Source organism: Passer domesticus, chromosome 3 (genome assembly GCF_036417665.1).
Source record: "Passer domesticus isolate bPasDom1 chromosome 3, bPasDom1.hap1, whole genome shotgun sequence".
NCBI lineage: Eukaryota > Metazoa > Chordata > Aves > Passeriformes > Passeridae > Passer > Passer domesticus.
Window position 1 is genome coordinate 93,618,954 of NC_087476.1, and position 21,731 is coordinate 93,640,684.

At 42.1% G+C, this 21,731-nt stretch overlaps 2 protein-coding genes and 1 long non-coding RNA gene across 6 annotated transcripts in view; 1 reads left to right on the forward strand and 2 right to left on the reverse strand.

Annotated features, from left to right (window-relative positions):
• The window catches only part of ABCG5 (ATP binding cassette subfamily G member 5), a 32,578-nt gene extending 31,848 nt beyond the window's left edge, over nt 1–730 (reverse strand). For 2 of the 4 annotated variants that reach the window (XM_064414412.1, XM_064414410.1), the window contains exon 1: nt 574–730. In XM_064414412.1, coding sequence (XP_064270482.1) covers nt 574–695 — 122 coding nt within the window. In that variant the 5' untranslated portion in view covers nt 696–730. Of the gene's footprint in view, nt 1–111; nt 425–573 lie in introns of those variants that run through there. The other 2 variants (XM_064414414.1, XM_064414413.1) reach the window with 2 other exon arrangements.
• Nucleotides 731–871: 141 nt separating this feature from the next.
• ABCG8 (ATP binding cassette subfamily G member 8) lies at nt 872–13,867 on the forward strand. The gene is made up of 13 exons (XM_064414409.1): nt 872–1,216; nt 2,567–2,671; nt 3,408–3,564; nt 5,419–5,657; nt 6,065–6,197; nt 7,200–7,469; nt 9,335–9,500; nt 9,589–9,672; nt 9,973–10,172; nt 10,288–10,364; nt 11,671–11,938; nt 12,469–12,596; nt 13,086–13,867. The coding sequence occupies exons 1-13, from the start codon at nt 1,166–1,168 to the stop codon at nt 13,221–13,223; spliced, it is 2,016 nt and encodes a 671-aa protein (XP_064270479.1). The 5' UTR covers nt 872–1,165; the 3' UTR covers nt 13,224–13,867.
• On the reverse strand, nt 10,611–21,703 carry LOC135297162 (uncharacterized). Its single transcript, XR_010359214.1, has 4 exons — nt 21,475–21,703; nt 19,929–20,067; nt 12,036–12,102; nt 10,611–10,728 (listed from the first exon to the last, which is right to left on the reverse strand). It is a non-coding gene; the product is annotated as an uncharacterized LOC135297162 (long non-coding RNA).
• Nucleotides 21,704–21,731: the final 28 nt, after the last annotated feature.

Genomic DNA, 21,731 nt, shown 5'->3' on the forward strand with positions numbered 1-21,731 from the left:
AATATGTAAAAATTTTGCATAAAGCACATGAATGGTTCACAGCTACTTGCATGTTGGATGGGAGCTTCAAGGATTTTAAAATATGGAAAAATAAAAGTATTTCCTCCTTGCCTTTTCACCTCCTAAGGCTTCAACTTTGGCATTACCTGGAAGATAAAACGAGATCTGAACACGTTTTTCAGAATGATTGCTAAGAAGCTTTTGGACTGCAACCAAAGGGGCAGCCATGAACTGTGGCTTTATTTGCTGATGATGTTTGCCAGCTATTAATCCACCCGTCCCTTTCCTTAGGGCCTCGTGTTATCCCTCTGGCAGCAGCAAGAAACGCAACGGGAAAGGGCACAGCGTTAGGAAATCTCTAAAGCACGTCCTTCAGAGAGCCGTGAAGGGGATGCGGTGGGGCTGCGGAGGGCTCGGCCCCGCGCCGTGAGGGGGCCCGGCGCCGTGAGGGGGCCCGGCGCCATCGCTCCCGCCGTGCCGGGCTGCGGCCAAACCCCCGGCCCACAGGGCCTGCCCCGCTCCCGCCGCCGCTGGCCGGAGCAGCGCCCCTCCACACCGCCCTCCCAGCCCTACCTGATGGTGTAGGAGACACCCTGGACGCTGATGCTGTTGGGGAGCTGCCTCACGGCCATCCCCTCGTCTGTGTGCCCGATGCTGCCGTTCTTCTCCAGGGCGGGAGATGCTCTGCCCGACATGCTCGCGTGCCGGGGCTCCGCAGCCTCCCTGTGTCCCTCACGCTGCTGGCCAGGTCACTGCCACTGCCACTGCCACTGCCGCCACCATGCCACCCCCGGCACCGCGTAGGGGCCGCTCCCGCTGTCCCGGGTCAGAGCCGGTCCCTGCCCACGGCACTTGCCACCTCAAAGAAAACAGAGGTGCTTCCTGTTCTTACTTTTCCGGAGAAGAACTGATCAGTGATTAGCTGAAGCCGCTATCTGATGTACCTTTAGCCCGAGCTATTAGCGTCCCAGAGGAGGGGAGTATTTCCCTGTCCACGGGGTCATGCCAGCTGCAGAGGCGCAGCGCGCCAGGAGAGATGGTGCTGCGGTGAGGGTGCCCGGAAAGGACCGCGTTCCAAACCAAGAGGAGAGGGATTTCCACAGCTTTCACAGAGACGGTGGTCAAACCACTGCAGGGAGCCAGACCTTCCACCACCACCATCATCATGAAGGAAACCACCGACAATGTCTCTCTGGACGATGCCAGCTGGGGGCAGGTGATGTGCGAGGGCTCGGCTGTGAGCGAGAGCGGCGCGGAGTGGGGAGGGAGCCGGGGGGCTCGGCTGTCCCGGTGGCCGGGAGCTGGGAGAGGCGGGCAGCCATCCTGCCAGCGGGCTGGCACAGCCACTGAGCCCCCAGCTCCTCCCGCTCCGAAACGGGGAGCAGAGAGCATCCACATCCCCCACGGCAGCACACTGGGCATGAGGCTGGTGCCATGCAAGCCCTGCGCAGGTGCCACCGTGGTGGAGCTGAGAGAGGGTCTCCAAATGTGTGGATGGGGGAGAAAGCCCCTGAGGATATCCTGGACTGGCTTTCCCAGGAAATGCCTTCAGACTAGATCCCCAAATTTGCTGGGGAGTGCCTGTTTTTAAAAATTAGGTTCAGCATAAGGAAGGGCTCAGAGTGCTGTGGCAGCAGGGGTAGTTTGGAAGGCTTTCCTGTGGCTTCTCAGGCTGCTTGGTGTGATGTTGCTTTCTGCTGTATATCTAGACTGAAAAAAATAATCAGCCTTGTTTGCTGTGAGGTCAGGAGGCAAGATCATGGTCATCCTCTGCCAGAGATACCACAGGCATGGATAGGGTCTGGTACACAGGGTACAGGTACATTTGCCTTGGCTAGGGTTTGAGTCTGGCAAGCAGGAAAAGCACAGAGCTGTGGGAGAGATATGGCTGGCTGGCAGGAAAACTGCAGGCATGCACACAGCTAAACCCAAAGCTAGGACTTCGTAATTGCAGCTGTATGCAGAAGGGCCACGTAGACTCTTGTTATTTTAACAGATATCTCAGAACATTAAGTTCCAGCTGATAAATGGTGAATTCAAAAAACAGAAGAAAGAGACTGCACTAGTAGCTGTGTTTTATTTGTTCATAAAGCCTCCAAGGATACAAGTCCACGTGGAATTCAATAATGGACATGCTTCAAGTGAACCTTCATTTTCAGCTGCCAAAACGCATCAATTACAATATGTACCATTTTGATTCAGTAGACTAATACTGCTGAAGTAGTACATCTTTTTTCCTCAAAAAAAGTCTAATCTCTCTGTAGTGACATGATATTTTTCTCCACTTTCAAAGTTTTCCCTTTTACTCTGAAAGCAACTGGAAAAGCACAGTACAGCATACTTGGCCCTCATACATGTCACTAGAACAAAGTACTTTTCACAGTGACAGTGTGAACTGATAATTCATTTCAACTCTTCAGACTTTTGCACTACAGTAACTCATCAATAATACTGTTACATCCCATAAATACATTTCCCTTTGTGTTTCATCTTTTCTGAACTCAGACTTTAGCAGCACTTTAGTTATTGTAATTAACTGTTGTAATCCACCTAACAACTTTTCCAGACCAAGACCCAGGATACTATTTTTCACTCTGAAGAAGATAACAGTCTTTACTTCACATACAGTGGAAAATCAAATGTTCTGGAAGTCAAAGAACTCAACTACCAGGTAAAAATTGTCATTTATACACCTCCCTTCAGGAGGAAGCTTATCCAGCAATGCCTATTTCTATACCCAGACCATTTAAAAAGCCAAGTAAAGTTGAAAAAGTTTACACAACTGTTGCACAGTCAGTTTGTGAGCAGAATCACACTCTTGGCTGCAATATTGACAGCAGACTAACCCCTGTATTGTAAATATATCCATAAAGTTAAGGGATAAGACAGGAAGAGAAATCTATTTCTAGGCCCTGCTTAGTTTCACTCTTGAGCAAAATTATTCCTCTGAGGGCTGGAGCAGAGGGACTTTCTATTCAGCTAAGGATCAAAGGAGCTCTTGCTGGCAAGAATGAGTATGTGGAAGGGGATAAAGAGAAGAGGACTAATAAGGAGGACTTAAATGAACCAGTGAAATATTTTGTCTCCTTCTCCCCATGGGGTCTGAATAAGATTTCACAATTTTCAGTTTCCTTGAATTTCCAATTATATTTAAAGTCTGAAACATTTAAAATTTACAATAGTAATAAATTACCAAAGTATCAAAGGACAGAGAGTTTTAGTGTTTTTAGAGAAGAAGCAAGGCATGAAAGCATAGGTGGCTGCAAAAGAACTTCCTTCCAGGTATTTCTGAGGATGAACAATAATATTTTAACATATGCTTTGCTTGTAACATTGTAACTTTGAAGGTATTTGTTGTTAAATAGTTTATTGCTTGAATTGAAGGGACTTGTTTCCTTCTTTGTTAGGTTAACACAGCATCCCTGATTCCCTGGTATGAGAACCTTGCTCAGATGAAAATGCCCTGGACCTGGAAATCGGATCCCCATTCCCATGTGACAGTGATCCAAAATCTGAATCTCAAAGTGCGAAGTGGTCAGATGCTTGCAATTATAGGAACCACAGGTAAGAGCAACCACATTTCATTATATGACCAGCTCTCAGATAAAATGAACACAATCAAGAGCAACACTCTGCAGTCTTTAGGATGTCAAAATCTCGTTGAGAAAAAACTATTGGGAGTGTCACTAAAATACATTCTTTGACAGGATGAACAAAGAAACAAAGAAAATACTGGGGGGATAAATTAAAATTTATTTTCAAACCCAATTTTGTTATGCCCTGCACACATTTGCATTCTGTTTCCTGAGGTGTAGTGATGTATTGTTACAAGTGTGGCCTGGCAGCCCCAGATCTGCTGGACATGAATCAGTTTCATGGCTCAGATTCAAAATAGGCCAATTGCAGACCACACTCAGATAGCAAACAAATGAAGCCAAACCCCATAAGAAAGATCAGTGCCACCTTGCATAACCATAAGCAGAAATTCCATTTGGACTAAAACAATTCAAATAGGACAAAATATTGTATTTTCGTTAATTAATAGAAATTTACAGAGAAGAAAAGACAGTTCCTCTTCTGTCTGGTGTTACTGCTTTATTACACTGGGGTTTGGTTTTTCTTCCATTTTCTGGTGGGAGTGGTCAAGGGTGACAAGAAGTAGACACTGCACCTTTAAACTGAAGTAAAAAGTGTCATGCTTGGGAGGTAAAAATCCCCATGCTGTGTCTCCACTAGAGTCTTACATCAGGTTAGCTCAGTGATTCAGTGAAAATGCTCTCTCTCAAAGGCAAGGCATATTTGCCAAAGAAGTTTTAACTTTATTCCTAAAAAATGAGAGTTTTCTTTCCTATTGCCATGGGAATTTTTCCTTAGCACATATTGTTAATGTAAGTGAAGCTTACCTTAGAGATTCTCCTGATAATAAAAGGAAAAGCTTTGTGATGAAATAACACACTGAGTTATAGATATAGCACCTTTGTAAGGCAACATACACTGAGCACAAACCCCTTTCAGCAAACTAGTCAAACTATTTTCAAAAGCTGTTTATCATCTATTTCATCAAATGCCTTAGTAAAATGGATTAAACTGCTGATGGGTTTCACATTGTCAATGGCAATCAATATGTCACTCTTAAACAGAGCAATACGTGGTTTACAGATGGATGGGTTTCTTTCTTAAGATGTATGTATTAAGAAGCAAGTGTGGAGTTAATCTTTCAACAGGGAGACTAGAAATAAATGACATCTAATCATAAGAGAGTTCTGTGTGTTTACATACAGAATCATACAACAAAAAGGAAAAATTCATTTGCTGTTTAACTCCAGATCAGGTTTTGTTTTCATTGTTTTACTTTTCTTACCTCTGGGTATGAACCAGCTTTTCTTAATTATTTAAATGACTTTTTGTCTAATTCAAGTCATAATAATTTTTATTTCAGTCGTGATTAATGTTCTTATTGTCTGTATAATCATTCAATGCCTTAGTCATTCAGCTGATCCAGCTGCTATTTCTGAATTCACAAATCCCTCCACAAAGCAAGCTCTTGCTGAGCATTTGGGTGCCAGCCCTGCAGCCAGGGTGGGACCATCTTGAACCTATGTTTCAAAAGTGAAAGAGAGTTTACCAAAGAGATGAGACACTTCTTGTGTTCATGAAGCCATCCTCAAAGCCCAACTACCCAGTTCTGCTGAGAAATTATAAGGTTTCAAACCACATACTCCATTCCAAGGGGGAGAGATTTCCTGAACAGGACCTTATAGTCAGTATTTTCTTTGAAGATCATCCTGTCTCTGTGACCTTAGGAAAACTTTAGGAGGGGTTGGCAAAGATTTTTTTTTCCTTAACATCTCTGTATGTGACAAGATAGCTTTTGAAAACCATCCCTTGGAAATTAATTTCCAATTTTTATTTTTCTAGCTGGTGGAAAGACATCCTTGCTTGACGTGATAACCTGCCGGGATCATGGAGGCAAAATCAAGTCTGGTCAAGTCATGATCAACAACAAACCCATCACTCCCCAGCTCGTTAGGAAATGCATAGCACACGTGAGGCAGGATGACCGACTGCTCCCCCACCTGACTGTCAGAGAAACACTATTGTTCGTTGCCAAACTGCGCCTTCCAAAGTTTTTTTCAGACTCACAAAGGAAAAAAAGGGTAATTAAGCTGTTGGGAAAAAATAAAGTTGTCAAAAATGTATCTGACAGGAATTATCCAAGAGATCCTGTGTGTTTGGAGTCAGAACAGCTAATCTGGCATTTTTTTATGTAGATTATGAATTTTAAACCTTTTTCATCTTTCAAGATAGAAACCAGCAATTGTTCCAAAGCTCATAAAAAATGACAATCTAGAGAAAGCATTAGAGAGGCTGAAAGATGAACTAAATTTTTGATCGCTGAGTCTTTTTTAATATTACCTCTAGAATCAAGATCTGTTTTCAAGTGTCTCTAGCACAGAAATATCCAGATGAATTTTAACCATATTAATCATATTTTCAGTTTTATCTATGCACGAATGTGCAAATGAACTCCTGCTTGACGCCTGTCACCCTTGGATCCCCGCAGGTGGAAGATGTGATCGCAGAGCTCCGCCTGCGGCAGTGCGCCAACACCAGGGTGGGGAACGAGTACCTGCGGGGCGTCTCCGGGGGAGAGAGGCGCAGGGTGAGCATCGGCGTGCAGCTGCTCTGGAACCCGGGTGAGCACAACTCGCACCTTCCTGGGGCCCACCGCACACCACTTGGGCACAACGGGGCACTGCACGAAGATGGAAGCTTTCAGGGAAGAGCCACACACTCCGTTGTCCCTAGGGCAGCGGGAGGAGTTCATACTCGGGTGGTCCATTTGCTTCAATTGCAATCAGTGCTGATCACAGATAGTACTGTAATTATTACAGAAATAATTCTGTAAACAGAGTGTTTCAGCAGCTGACAGGCTTTTGCTTCAGTCACCTTTGCCAGTGGAAAACTGGAGACAGACCGAGGCAGAGCCCCCAGGAGCCTTAACCCATCACTCTCTACAGCCACCACCACAAAGATTACTCAAAGTTGCCTGAAGTGACTCACAGCAGTGCTCTGGTTTGTGCATATCAGTATAAGGTTTGGGTTTTATCTGACCACATGCCACAAGTTACTTTGGCTTATTTTTAACATTGTTTTCCCTCCCTCTGACACAAGCCCCCATTTACATGTGGAGTATTAACAGGAAAGGTCATTTTCTTCACTGTATAGTCAGTCATTGCAGTCTTGTGCAACTCACTGACATGGCTTCATGTTGCAGGTGAAATAGAATAGAAACTTCCATTGTCTTCAGTAGAAGCAAAACATGAGGCTAAATCCACAGCTGATTTTGCTGGATTGAATCCCCTCTCTGATCTTACATATATATCAAAATCACCACTAACCTTGACTGAGCCTCTTCTTGAACAGAATTCCCCATCAGCTTTTTCCCTAGGAAGTGGATTTGAAAACCTTTTGCTTGTATGAAGTTATACTTCTGTAGATATGGGGAAAGCAGGTTTTTGCTTCTGTAAGACATGATGCTCAGGAATAGATGTTTTTTACTGAAGTAAAAAAATTATCATTTTCTTTAAAGTTAAAAATAATGAGTGAAATTTCGTGCACTAGCACCATTTCACTTAGAACATATTTTCCAAACCAAACATGCTGCTTTCCACAGCTAAACTTACTGTCTTTGGCAGGAATACTCATACTTGATGAACCTACATCTGGACTGGACAGCTTTACTGCACATAACCTTGTGATAACATTATCCAGACTGGCCAGAGGAAACAGATTGGTTCTTCTTTCAGTTCATCAGCCCCGGTCAGATATCTTCCAACTGTTTGATTTGGTTCTTCTCATGACTTCTGGACTCACTGCCTACGGTGGAACAGCTAAAGACATGGTCCAGTATTTCACAGAACTAGGCTATCCTTGCCCAAGGTACAGCAATCCTGCAGATTTCTACGGTCAGTATTAAGCACTGTCATAAAAAAAGGGTTACTGGAAATCATTTGCTTTCCTAGGTGGCTAGGTAATGTTGATTTTTATTGATCATGACTGTCTCAGAAATGCCTTGTAAATAAATCAATACTGCAGCAAGTTCCTTTTTTAATAGGATCCTTATTTGTCAGTACAGGAAATGTAGCAAAAACAAGAGGTACAGACATAACTAATTTTAAAAACACTCCTTCTAACAGTGGCAGATGTAGTAACTTGTCAACACATTTAGCATACTTATCCCCATGTTTTAGCTGGTTGAAACCTTTTCTCTGGGAAAGACACAGGTAAACTGATCAACTGCTCTCGGCGAACAGTTCTCTGATTTCTCAATTAAGAAAATGTAGAAGTTTGTTTCCCAGAAGGTGGGACAGAGACAGGACTTTCCCAGCTAGTCTGAGACAAACCTGGAATAAGTACTGGGAAAAAGGAGTGCTGCCCTACAGAGCACAATGGAAAGGAGAAAATCCCAACCCAAATCAGCAATCTTTTTACTCCTCAAAGAAAGTTTATGTAGTTTCAAATAAATTCATTTTCTGCTTTTTGCAACGTGGAAAGGGAATCTGCCCAGTTAATCTGTTCATTTAATGGCAGGAATCGCTTAACAGAGGCTGGTTCAATTCCAGCCCTTAGGTCGTTGCACTCAACTTGGCCAGAAAACCTGGTACAGACCTCGGACAACCATAATGTTCTGGAGTAATCTCTTCAGCTGTGCCTGTGTGGCAGGCAGTGCCAGCTGTGCAGAGATAAATAGAAGTTAACCTTGGTGTCAAGCCCCACAAAAAGACCTTTGTCACCATCAGGGCTCAGAGCAGTCCTCAGCCAAGCACAGCCTTGGGGAAGGCTTGCAGCACCCCTGTATGGGCATGGAGGACGAGAGGAGTCCTGGGGAAAGCTGTAGCTACAGCCTGTGGTTACAAAGACAATGCCCTGTGCTGAGGAGGTGGGGAGGGCAGAGGGGCAGGTCGAAGATCCTTGAGGTATGCACCGAGTCAGCACCCACAGGAAAAGAAAGGAAATACGGGCAGCAGGAAGGTGGAAATAGGACAGGATGGCAGAGCATCCACAGCAAGAGGGAGCACCTGATAGAAATATTCAGATGCTGGCTGCATGTCTGACAGAGAAACAAGTGACTAGGGCAGAAGGGAAGGCAAAGAATGGACTCCTCCTAAGAGTGGCTGAACAGACATGATCAGCCCAATGCAAGGAGTCAGGAAATGTGCAGAGATAATTCTCTCAGAAAGCATCTGTAAAACATCAGATATTGTCAATCAGCACGGGAAAATACTACTGTAAGTTTAGATTTAAAAAAAAAAAAAGGCACTAAGTCAACTATTATTGGTATGACTATGTTGTCCTTAGATAATGCTCCTTTTGGACTTTCTCAGTATCAGGTAAAGTTTATGGCACCTCTGTAAGTTACAACTAAGACAGTAACTATAATTGTGCACATGAAGAAAAAATGTGATTTAAGTCAAAGTCACATAAAAGACTCCAAATGCCTACATGACAGGAAGGAAATTCAAGCTATTTTTTCGCAGCACTGCTCTCAAGGTGCTATGAAATTTATAAAAATCTGAAATAGTAGTTTATAATACTATAATAAGCAATGATGTAATCTCTCAGTGATTCATTGAGTAACTAGGTAAGAAGCATACACATTAACAATCTGTTCATCTCTAATTACCTAAAATAAATGATAGTTTTAACTGTTGTAAGTTAATGAATGTACACAGGTTGGACTGTTTGCTCCCAATTAAATCCCTGATTCTAAACAAATCATAGAGTTATTTATTCCATGGCACATGGACTCAAACCAAGTAATGTCTTGCAGTTGACTTGACCAGTATTGATAAACAGACTGCAGAAAAGGAGAAGGAAAGCCAAAAGAGAGCAAATACTCTTGCCAACTTGTTCATAGAAAAGGTCAAACATTTTGATGATTTCTTATGGAAAGCTACTGAAGGAGACAACACTGATACCACAGCCATCAAGCAGAGGTAAAGAAAAGAGTGTCACAGAGAAGGTCTGGAATAAAAGCTACACCTTCTGCTAATCTAATTTTTTTTCTCTTTTTCTTTTGGGCAGGAAATCAGAAGAGGTTGTCAATATGCCTCACCATTTAAATGATCAATTACCAGGAGCCTTGAAGCAGTTCACAATATTATTAAGGTAATCTTGTCATGTATTGTGCCCATTTGTATTTAAAATTAGAGGGAGGCACAGAACATCCCACCCCAATTGTCTTCCTTCAGGCTTTCACCATTTTAGACCTGAAGTACTTGGTGGCTACAGGTGCTTCATAGGTTTGATTAGGTAAAATCCTTTACAGAAACAGGGAGTCCAACTCCTGTCCTTGCCAAAGCCAGCAAGTTCCAAGAACTGATTTGAGCACTGTTTGGGGCTATGTGTCTGAATATAACTGGCATTAGTAAGTATTATATCTTACAGTCTATATTGCTGTTTTCCTAGTCGTCAGGTCTCCAATGACTTCAGAGATCTTTCAACATTACTAATCCATGGATTTGAAGCCCTTCTTATGTCATTGCTAATTGGATTTTTGTACTATGGCCATGGAAAAAATGGACTCTCTATTCGTGACACAGCAGCACTCCTGTACATGATAGGTGCCCTTATCCCATTCACAATAATTTTGGATGTTATTGCCAAATGTAAGTGTCAGTATTCTTGTACATGCTATGAGGAATCAAAATGAAAAAAATTCTTAAATCTATGGAAAAAATAAACTTATTAATACAACCCAGTGTATTTGTTCCTACCCTGCAGGTCATTCAGAAAGAGCAATGCTTTATCATGACTTGGAAGGTGGAATGTACTCTGTTAGCCCATACTTCTTTGCTAAGGTAATTGGTTTTGTTGCCAGGAAATACAAACAGCTGTCTTGAACATTACAAAACACAAGCAAACCAAAACCTTGTTGTATAAATAATCACATTCATATCAGACTCTGTTCTTTTGTGTCTGCCAGCTAAGGCTATCAGTCTCACTTCCTTAGTATTAATGGATTAGGCCTCACACTAGTTTAGAATTTTGCCATAAGTTATGGCTGAGATCCCACACCAGAAAAGCCAAAGAAGAACTTTTCACTGGGTTCTTTGGCCAAAACATGAGAAATCTCAGACTCAGATTTCCAGGTTTAGACAGTTTTACATACCTGCTTATTTAATTCACTGCAGCATCTCTGAAAGTTTGCTTACATATCTTGATCTGTAAAACAAAACATTTGTATGAAGTGCTAAAGCAGAGGTAAAACAGAAATGACAAAATGCTGTGATATTTCCAGTTTGGGCCTGTATTGGTCTGAGCTAAAAAATGTATTATGTGCACAAAGAGCCAGAGTTTCTAGAATTAAATTTAGAACTTTTAAAAAATGACATTCTCTTTTTCACAAGGGTTTTGAATAATCCCTCTTTTGTGATGTTAGACGAGTTCTGCCTGCCATGGCATCTATAATTTAGGTTTCCATTTCTGCACAAGATTTTAAATGCTTATTAGTGGTTGCCAGAGAAAAAAATGCTTTGCATTGTGTCACAAAGATTGCACTTATTCACAGAGAAATCGATGTAATTTGTTACAACCTTAGTATTAGAGGATAGCAGCAACTCTCTTTGGAAGAATTAATACTCCCTCTATATACCTCTTCAGATACTTGAGAGAATCCCAGTTATGCTTTTGTTTTACAATGAATCAAGTTGCTACCTGGACTGCCTTTAGGACCAGGCGGTGAAGGGACCAAGAACCAAATTTGTTTCAGATTTGATCTCACAATAGTTTAAACTAAATTGGGACAAAACATTCAGTTACCACGAGTCAGTAACAGTACTACTGTTATCAAGCACACCAGTTCACAGCAAAAGCGTGTTGCGTTCTTAGACACTCCCAAAACTCTTAACAAAACAATCTGTAACAATTGGTTTTAGGCATTGTCACAACTGGAGAAAAAATTAGCAAGGATTTGTTTCTGTTGTGGATTGGTTTTTCATGTCACTGGCAAGCCCTAACAGGGAGAGGATTGCATTCTAAGGGAGTATTTCCTATAGCTTTTATAAACAGTCCACAAGTATATTAAGGCACATCTCATGTATTTTTGTAATTATCATTCACATTTTTCTCTTTTTATAAAATTTTCTTTTTCATTTTCCCAAACAGATTCTGGGGGAGCTACCAGAACACTGCATTTTTGTTGTAATTTATGGGATTCCCATCTACTGGATGGCAAACCTTGTTCCTGATCCAGAACATTTCCTGCTGAACTTCCTGTTACTGTGGTTGGCTGTTTACAGTGCCCGTGCCATGGCACTTTGGGTGGCAGCTCTGCTGCCGACGTTACAGCTCTCGGCCTTCCTTGGCAATGTCCTCTTCACATCATTCTACCTCAGTGGTGGTTTTGTGATAAGCCTGAACAGCCTCTGGACAGGTAAGACAAAGCTCCCACCCTCCCTCCAAATTGAAACAACGATGGCTTTCATCAGTGACAGCATGGCTTGTGCAGGAAAACTCAGCTTTATTCTTACCTTTGCAATTATCTTCTTGGAATGTGACAGTGCAGTCAGGTCATCCATTTTACATCAGTTTCTCCATCTGAAAATGAGGCAACAAGAAGTTTGGTCAAAAAAAAAAAACAATAGTGAAAAGGTAGCTTCTTATGTGGTTGCTGAATTCTTCAGTAAAAAGAAGTGTATTCAGAAGAGGAGGATGGAGCTCCAGGAAGACTTAGTTGACAGGGGGAGTTTGATGGATATGGATATTAGCTAACTCCTGATTTCCCATCTCCATGTAACTATGTAAAGTATATCTGCCATTTTGTCCAATAATAAACTGTCACATGTTTACAGCCTCTGGCTGTCAAGAAGTGAGACAAACCTGCTGTATTTGGCAGCAGCACAGCAGTATTCTAGGTCTCAAGTTTTGTGTGTGTGAATCAATTTCTGTCATTTTCTTTTTCAGTTCCTTTTTGGGTTTCAAAAATCTCTTTCCTCAGATGGAGTTTTGAAGGAATGATGCAACTTCAGTTCACTAACACCACATATGAAATAACTGATGGAAACACTACTTATGAAATACCAGGGAAACTTGTAAGTCAGTAATAAAAACTGTTGCACACATGGATAAGAAATTGGACATTTCTCAAGAAATTGCTATTTATATGCCTGTCATATTTAAATAGATGGTGTAGGCCTCAAATTCAGCAATTGCCAAATCAACCCATGAAGGTGGATTACACTTGGTTGTAAATTTGCTCCTAAAGATGGCCCTATAGCAGTCACTCCTTCTATGCCTTTCTTTTAGTAGAAGAGAAAAAAACAAAATAGTAAAGGGCAACTCTTTCCTACACCAGCCCCAGTGTGCACTTTGCTGGAATTGTTTAGAAGCTGAACTGTGTTCTTCTGAAATAGGAATAGCATAGTTGCAACCTTCTACCAAACCACCTTGGAAGCTACTCCCAAGATGGAAAACAGGGGAAGGCAGCAGGGGCCAGGGAAGCTTGCACATAAAACACACTTCACAGATCCAGCAAGAAAATGTTGTGCCTTTTCCAAATTTTGTGTTATTGGTCACTGCAGGTCACTCAGGCTCTGGACCTGGACTCCCACCCTCTCTATGTGAGCTACCTTGTCCTCACCGGCATCATTTGCAGCTTCCTGCTTTTATACTATTTATCTCTGCGCTTTATCAAGCAGAAGTCAACCCAAGACTGGTGAGAGCAGCGGAGGCAGCAGGTGAGGGCCTCCTTGCGGGAAGGGCAGGAGAAGAAGGCTCCCGCCGCGGGAGCCCCGGGAGCGGCGGGCGCCGGCGGCGCGGCTGCCACAGGATGGCAGCAGAGCCCCAGGAGTCGGGAGGCGGGCGGGAGCCTGCCACGGACCGCGGCTCAGCCTGGGATGGGGGTCGGGGGTGGGCTTTGGGTTCACTTTGGGTTCACTTTGGGTTTTGCTTCACTAACGGTTTGAACGAGTGACAAGGCCATTGCGAGTCCTGCACATCTGGAAATTGTCTGAGCTGTGGGCCACCGATATAAAAGGACCCACGGGTTTGTCCATAATATTTGAACACATGATGATCACTCACTTAATTCAGAGGGCTACAAGAGAACAGGATCAAAACACTTTCTGTGGCACTTATGACATCTAACATAGAAGATTTCACAAGTGCTTCAGGAGAACATGCAAGGATGGAAAACAATTGTTAACTACTCTGTGTTCTAATTGCTTATGTGTATTAAAGCTTTATTTCTATGTTTTAATGCTTTGCCTTTGTGTTCCAGTAATATGCTGGTGATGCCCAAAACAGGTATTTGCTCACTGTAGGGATGAGACCTTGTAACAAATAAAATTATCTCACCTTCTTGGATTTTTTTTTACAATATAAATGCATACCAACTGATTGTTATTAATGACATCTTTCTCCATTGCAACACACATCATAGCAATTTGCCAAGTTTGCTTCCTAAGGTTCTCAGGTAGAAAACACCATCCTGCCCTGGAGTAATTAAAAATCTAACTATGCAACCTATTAATGCTTGCCATAGTGCACCTAGTTATGCTCAGAAAATGAGTATCAGTAAATACATGGCTGTAATTCACAGTCATGGTAAGTGCATGTGCAAATTACTTGTACAGTTGCTGTGAGCATTTTTTAAGATTAGCTTGCTTGCTTTGAAACGTTTAGATGCATATCTCTGTTCTTACATATAGAAACCCAAAGTAGATTGTCTACTTGACTTTCATTTGTACATTGCACACAGTGGGAAACTCCTAGTGTAATCAGCTGTAATGTCCCAGATACTGTTATGTAAATTGTGAGGTTTGGTTGGTTTTGGTTGTTCTGTTGGGGTTTTTTGTTTTGTTTTGGGTTTTTTGGTGTTTTTTTTTTTTTTTTTTTTTTTTTTGTTTTGTTTTGTTTTGTTTGTTTGGTTTGGTTTTTTTAAGAAATAGGAATGAAAGATCAACTGTGTTTTATATTCTTTTTGGCAGTTAGGACTGCCAAGATACTTTCCACAGGTTCCACAAGGTATTAATTCCCAGGAGAACCCTGGTCTATAGGTGTTAAGCAAGTCTGATAAAATAACATCAACCCCAGGCAGCAGTAGGAATCCAAAACACACTCTAAGGTGAATCGCACCATTTCTATCTTGTTCTGCTGCATTTGATTTCAAAAAACCCACTTGATCTGATCTTAGTGCCATTTTGAAATTATCAGATTTTCACTGCCTTTTAGTGGCAAAGCCAATTCTTTCAGTCCAATTCAGCATCATTAAATTGTCAGAATAGCAGCTTCCTGTTGGATTCTTAATTATTCCTTTTTATTATATTTAAGACACTTAATTTTTTTTAAAGTGGTTTACTCTTCTTTGTAATGATCTGTTGTGATTAGAATCTCTTTTATATTACACTGAAGTTTTAAGGGTATATATTGGTACTTCTAGTCTAAACCTCTATTTTCAAGGTATTTAGAGGATTAAATTCTAGGCTGACTCTCTGTTGTGAATTCACTTTGATGTTTAATAAAAAAAAAGGAGCGACACAATGGGAAAAATTAAAGACATAAGGGACAGCTCTGAATTTTAGGGGCATATTGTCATGCACAGAAATCTTCAGGCATCTAGATAAGAATATACCATAGCCGTAACTTTGAATTTCCTTCCTTTTGTGAAATTAGTCAGGCTGCTGACATTACTTAAACAGCCTTTTTCCATTTAATATTCCACCCTCTCACCATTATGCAGCAGGACCAAACGGTGTGAGTGTTTCAGAGGTGGTGTTATGACAAGGCTGGATGTATCCATAATGGGGACTTGAGCGGTGAGCCGAGGAACAGCCCGCGTGCGGAGTGCGGGAAGAGCTATCATAGGATGTGGCCAGGCCTCTGTTTACACAGAAAAAGCTCATATTCTATATACTACAATTACATTAGCACACTGCCTATGATCATATCTTGTTTCCTTGATGCCGAGAGATGGGGAATCTAGGCTGTGATTATTGTTACAGGCTTTAGCAATAAGAAGGTAGGAGCCTTGAAATACCAGCAATTAGCGTTCATGCCTAACAATAGCATCCGTGGGGCTGTGTGCGGAGAAGAGCTCAGGCACGAGTGGGTGGATGACACACAACCTGCCCCACTCACACTGCTGGCACTTGCAAATAATGCAGCTTTGGGGGAATGATGTCCCTCTCAGCCAGTGAAGGTCATGCCTCAGCCTCTGCGCACGCTTCCACTGCAGAGCTGCTGCTGCAAAAGCAAATGGGTGGTGAGGCAGCAGAAGTCCTCCCATGAGCTCCAAGGCTAGAAGTCCTAACTGAATTTCAGCACAGCTTTTCTTTCCAAGTTTGAGAGTAGCCTTTCCTTTTCCTTAGACAGTATGCCTCTATCAGCAGCAGTGCCCTCCTGCCTGCACTCCCTGTATCAGTGTAACCAGAGCTGCTGCAGTCCACAACAACCTCAACACTGAGACTGAACAACACCAGGAAGGCACTGCCCAAAACTCGCTGTACTGTCCAGTCTGCCCAAAACTCACTGTACTCCCCACTCTACAGGGCCAGTATAATGTTAGGGACTTCAGCAACATGGCAAGGCAGATTTGCCACTCAGCAAAGCACTGCCCGCCAGTCCGACAGTGCCACCATCCCAAGGATTCACCAGTGGCTGTCTTGGTGCTCCCTATATCCTCCCTGGCCAGCTTTAGAAGGGATCTCCTCAGCTGCAGGAGGTTCCTGCTCCTGCAGGGAACCAAGTCAGTGCAAAGCTGGTTTTGAACTGGCACAACATTTAATTGGTTACAGGGTTTCCAGGCTGTTTTGTCCAGCTACTGTTTGAACTGTGCACAACCCAACTGCACCAGTCTATAGGGCTGGAGTATGCAGATGTGTCTAATTTGGAAATGGGATTATCAAATACAAGTAACAGTAACATATGTAAGGAAAAAATCACCAAATTTAGAACCACAAGAGTCCTTGTTGGTTACATGGATACTGACCTGTTAAGAAACAGATTAAAAAATTCCCTTTATTAGTTTAGTATTTAATATGGCAAGAGGTGGGAAGTTTCCCCAGTTTCCACTCCAAGTTTATGCAGTTTCCACTACGCCAAAAGGACAAACTCTTTTAGCACTGGAAAATGGATTATAGAAACACTGCCCTGCATACTGGCTCATAGTGTTAGTCCTCCAAAATATTTTTAGCTTCTCCTTGGGGAAGGAGTAGCTTTCACTATGGCTAGCCTAAATTAATAAGTAGTTGCCAAAAGTTTAATTTCATTTTTGTTCATTCCAAAAATCTCTTCAGAAATGCTAGCTAAGTAACAAGTATCAATAGCCATTCTTTAAAAAACCCCAAAACATTAAATTCCTTAAAAAAAAATCACAGGCATGGAGATTCTATGGGTAAGAAATTGCAGGTGTTGATGTGTCCACTTGTACCAGAAATAACAAACCTTTCAGGTTATAGTCACAGTGATTAATTTTAATGGCAGTAGACAAGAAACAGTGTACACAGAGCTCTGTGACATGCTGCCTTTTTTTTTTTTTATATATACTCTGAGAGCCAAGACAAGCCCTTCATGTGTTAGCAGCTATTAATTAAGGCAACAATGTTTAAGCAGTGGGTTGAGGTAATTTTAAAACTGCTTAACCCTTTTCAGAACTGCTGAGCTTTAGAAAGCACATATATATGTGTGTTCATGTTAATATGTAGAAGTATCTGCACAAATGATTACATACATATGTATATACACACATTACTAATGCCTATGATTGCTCTTTTCTTTTTTTTTTGTAGAGAATATTTCAAAAGCAGTTCAAATCCATAATTTGTAGAAGTGCTGTTGCCAATTTATGTAATTAATATAAGACTGTTTGTTGACATTTATTTTGTCATTAAATCAAACTTAAAGGTTATTTTGAATTGCAAATTTTGCTGGCATTATTTTGCTTTCATGGTCACAATTAGATACTTACAATGCTTCCAGTGCTAAAAACCCTGCAACTTCAAACCCTCAACATTTACACCATGGCTTCAGAACCAGCATCTCCTATCAACAATACATTTGTGTGTTTTGTTCCTCTTTAAGCATCTGATCGGATTTTGCTACATTTCCTACTGCATCTCAGCACTGTTTCTGCCCCACAGTAGTTTTTTATGTTGAACAAGTGGGTTTGGAGGCCGAAGTGTTAAAGTACTGGCCAGAAGTACATGGTGAGTAAACAAACAATGCACTTGCCTCAAAAATAATTTCTAATTTTTACACAAGCAAATTATCCTGAATTTTCAAACAAATGCAGAGGAACTGGAAATCTATGAACATTCACAAGTAATCCAAACCTAAATGCACACAACATGTAATTTTCAATAAACTCCCGGTGCCTTGCAGTATAACATACAACCATATCAGGTCACAGGTAACATTACCAGTCTTCAAGACAGTACATTTGCTCACTTTCACTACTGGGGGATGGGGGAAGTTTTTAGAAAACAACAGAAACTTTCTTAAAATAGAAAACCTTCACGTTTCACTGAGAAAATCAGAGGAAGAAAACCAACAGTGTAGCAGCACTGCAGCAGCTCTTCCCTGACACAAGTAAACATCATCCTTCTCAAGATTCAATGCTGTGAAGATTGCCCTAAAAGAACTAGTATTATCTTAATAATCACTTTTCAAAAACACCCGAATCTTCTATGATTCAGTTAAAAATAGCCAATCGTCTTGTGGTAGTGCTTCGTCTTACTGTGGAAAGATATAAACTCAAAAAATGAGAGCTTCAAACCAGGCAGCAGAAAAATGTGCTACACAAAATGAAAACTTTGAAGAACAAGATGTGTAGTGCCCTTACTAGCTGCTGCCAGGTGCTGGGTGTTATGTTACACAAGGCAGTCACTCGATTTCCAGGTGGGAAAGTTGGAGGTCAAACCTGTAGTGGCCATCAGCCCAAGAGACTCCAACCTCAGCTGAGCAAGGCAGAATACCAACAACTTCTTTGCTCTTTTAGCATCCCCTTGGTAGAATCATTTAATCAAGTTTTTGGCTTGTAGATCTTAGTAACAAACAGGACCATGAGCTGCCGTACCCCCAAGTGCCACAGGAGCATTTCAGACCGGTGGGCAGTCAGTCAAAAAGCCAGCACTGTCCCCCCAGCCCAACAGTGATTCTGTACACGGCGCTTCTGGCCTCCCACACCACAAACTGTACCTGCTTCCCCAATTCCCCCCACAACTCCTACAAGCAATAAGGTAAAAAAGCATTTTGGCCAAGCGTTGTTGTTACCAAGAAAGGCGCACTTGGCTGGTTATGGCAGAGCTCAGCACTGCCGAACGCTTCCCACACACTTGCTCCAGGTTCATTCCTTCTAAAAGCAAGACAAAAGAAAGGTGAATGAGTATTTCAGCCTTACGTACTTCCAGGGAATTGCTCAGTGCCTCTGTATTAGAAAAACGCCTTGCCGCTCTGTAGTATGTTCAGTGACAGGCGCGTGACAAATTTCCACTGGAAAAAACTCTTGAACATGACTGACAATAGTAAAGCCACAAATTACCGTAATTTTATGCCCCCTGCAGCTAGTGGTATAAAACATAGTTTTCAACCTTGTTTTTACTTGCTGAATTTAGACAAATTCATAATGTTATTGATGACAGTGAGAAAGACACTCAAATGCAGAAATTGTATTCCTTGGCACAAACACAACTGGAGCACAATATTTTATATGTACTATAGGGGATGAAAAATATGGTTGTCATTAAATATGCATATATAAAAAGATGGAAAACTAGAGGATTCAAAATAATTAATTTCACATTATATAGATATTTATTTTCAGCTATCACATATTTGATCAGGGAGTTTTTCCTCCTCCCTGGAATACTGAACTGTTAACCAGGGTGCAGTACATGATATTACCAGTGCTCTCTCTTGCTGAACATTAATGTTTGAAATGTAGGCTGTGTCAATAATATCATGAAGAAATGCAAAAACCCTGTTTAAGCAAAGCCTACAGATACATTGCTCCTAATGGATTTTCCAGTGAGCATACGCTTTCTATCCTATTTCTAATTTTCACAGTGTAATTTTACTTACAAAGGGTTCTGAGTGCCCTAGAACTGGACAATTGCTAGAGATGATCAAGCTTTACAGTTAACTAACCCCACACACAAATCATTCTATCTACTAACGAAACTGATGGGAGGGAAATCCCAGGGAACTCTGCAAGTAACAAGGGCAATTGTAGGCAGAAAGTTTTTCAGATTATGGCTCAGCAGCAGGCTCAGAAACTGGACACAGCTGCTTCAGTTACAGCCTCACCGGGGGCTGCAATTCCAGTATCAGAACATGCAAGGAAATGGTGACGGGCCCAATGGTAGGCACGGTCCTGTATCCAGACTCCTGTTCAGCACCACCCTGAATTATACTAACACCACACTTACCCTTACAGCTGCTTTTGGATTTGAGAAGTGGGAAGTTGAAGAGGCTGCTGCTGGAACAAACTTCATTTGATATTTCTGGCCTGCGATGATGCTCCTCTCCCTTCAGCTGTGATTACAGGGCCAGTGCCATCCCAACTCCCTGTGGGGGAAAGGCATGAGGGCCAGCTTGACTCAGCAGCTCTGATCAGTTCTTTGTGGCCTCCTCCTTCACTGAGCTGAGCTCAGCAGCCAACACAACCTAGCAGCCCTTGCTGCTGCCACAGCTGCACACCTCAAGGAGAAGCAGTTGAAGAGGAGTCAGCAGGAGCCATACAAAAGGCAAAGGTCCATGCTGGTGTCACTGACCACAGCAGCCAACAAGCTGCAGACTGCTCCTTCCCCTCATGGTCATTCACTCCCAATCCCAATCACTCCCAAATCCCAGGCCTAAGGCATCATGCTGAAGCTGCTGGTTTTGTCTACTGACACCTAGAAGTGCCATCCTTCCCAGTTTCCCTGTACTTCCTAACCCTTCAGAGTTCCTCTGCACTGATCCAGTATTTTGACAACCACCCCTTCCCAGCCCATCTCCCATAAATAAAAATACAGCATTCAACAAAACAGCCTTTCAGAGCTGCCTTTGACAGCCTTGAAGGAGGTTAGCCAGAACAACCCTGTCCTGTCCACACTCCCCTGCTTTCCCTGCAGCCTAAACCACTCTCCACCTGGAAAGTAAACCCTTCACTCCTGCCCTCAAGACTCATCTCCAACTATCTACAACCCTTGCAAAACTCACTTTTCACAGTGCCCGGTCTCATGGACTACGTGAAGAACAGCAGATGCCAACTACTTGCAAAGCCAAAAATTAAATTTGCTGCTGGTTGTCAAGGCTCATCACTGCCAGCCATTGGGGTTTGCTGCTTTCTAAGCCCTGAGTTCATTGGCACGTAGAGCTGAGAAACACAGACCTACAAAGAGGTTGGTAGCAATCACTACAAACAATAGCAATTCCACAGATACCAGTGCTTTATCAGTGTTCAAGAGTAATCACATGAGAAATTGTGAAACATTAGCCAATTGCAATATAAAGGTTTAATGGTATCAGAGAGAAACCTTACATTAATAGTTTTATCTAAAAGTAGATCAACGCGGAACCCCCGTCTATAGCAGGCACTGCATAAGACAGTTTCTATTATCTCATTTTCTTAATTACAGGAAACAGTAGAGGAAAACTTAAACCTCAAACTTCCATATCTTATTTCCATATCTAATGGGAAACCCAGCACTTGGCTCTTGTAGCTGAGGATCTGCACACTCAGGAAGATGCCCTCAGATTAAATTACAGTCTCAGCTGGAGCCACTAACTTAGAAGGATATCTGATATTGATTCACAGAAGCACTGGCAAACCACCAGAGGCTGCAGCCATTCTGGAAAGGAAACACTTTTTGGCAGTTAGTTTACACAGAAATTATGAGAATAATTCTAAGAAATGCAGAGAAATATTTGCTAAAAAAAAAAAAAAGGGCTACAGTCAATGACAGTCTCAGCTTTTTCTTACATGCTTACTTTTTCACCTTTACAGTAAAAATAAGCTGGTGCAGGAAACTGCACATTCCTTCTAGATGCTGACAGATTTCTCACACTGAACAGTGAGACCTCCTGGTCACATCTATCACTTCTGTCACTTTCCCCTCTGCTGTGTTCCTGGGGAGTCCAGAAGCATCACAAGTTCCAAGAAAAGCACTAAATCCAGTAGTACCCTGGTGAACACACTACCAGACTGTGCACTCGCGATCCTCCCTTCACAGTTATGATTCTCCCTT

Excerpts from the sequence above, each read along its gene's own strand:
- ABCG8 (XM_064414409.1), top strand. The coding sequence starts at position 1,166 with ATGAAGGAAACCACCGACAATGTCTCTCTGGACGATGCCAGCTGGGGG. Across the intron at positions 3,565-5,418 it reads TGCAATTATAGGAACCACAG|CTGGTGGAAAGACATCCTTG; the intron begins GTAAGAGCAACC and ends TTATTTTTCTAG. Across the intron at positions 11,939-12,468 it reads CCTGAACAGCCTCTGGACAG|TTCCTTTTTGGGTTTCAAAA; the intron begins GTAAGACAAAGC and ends TTTCTTTTTCAG.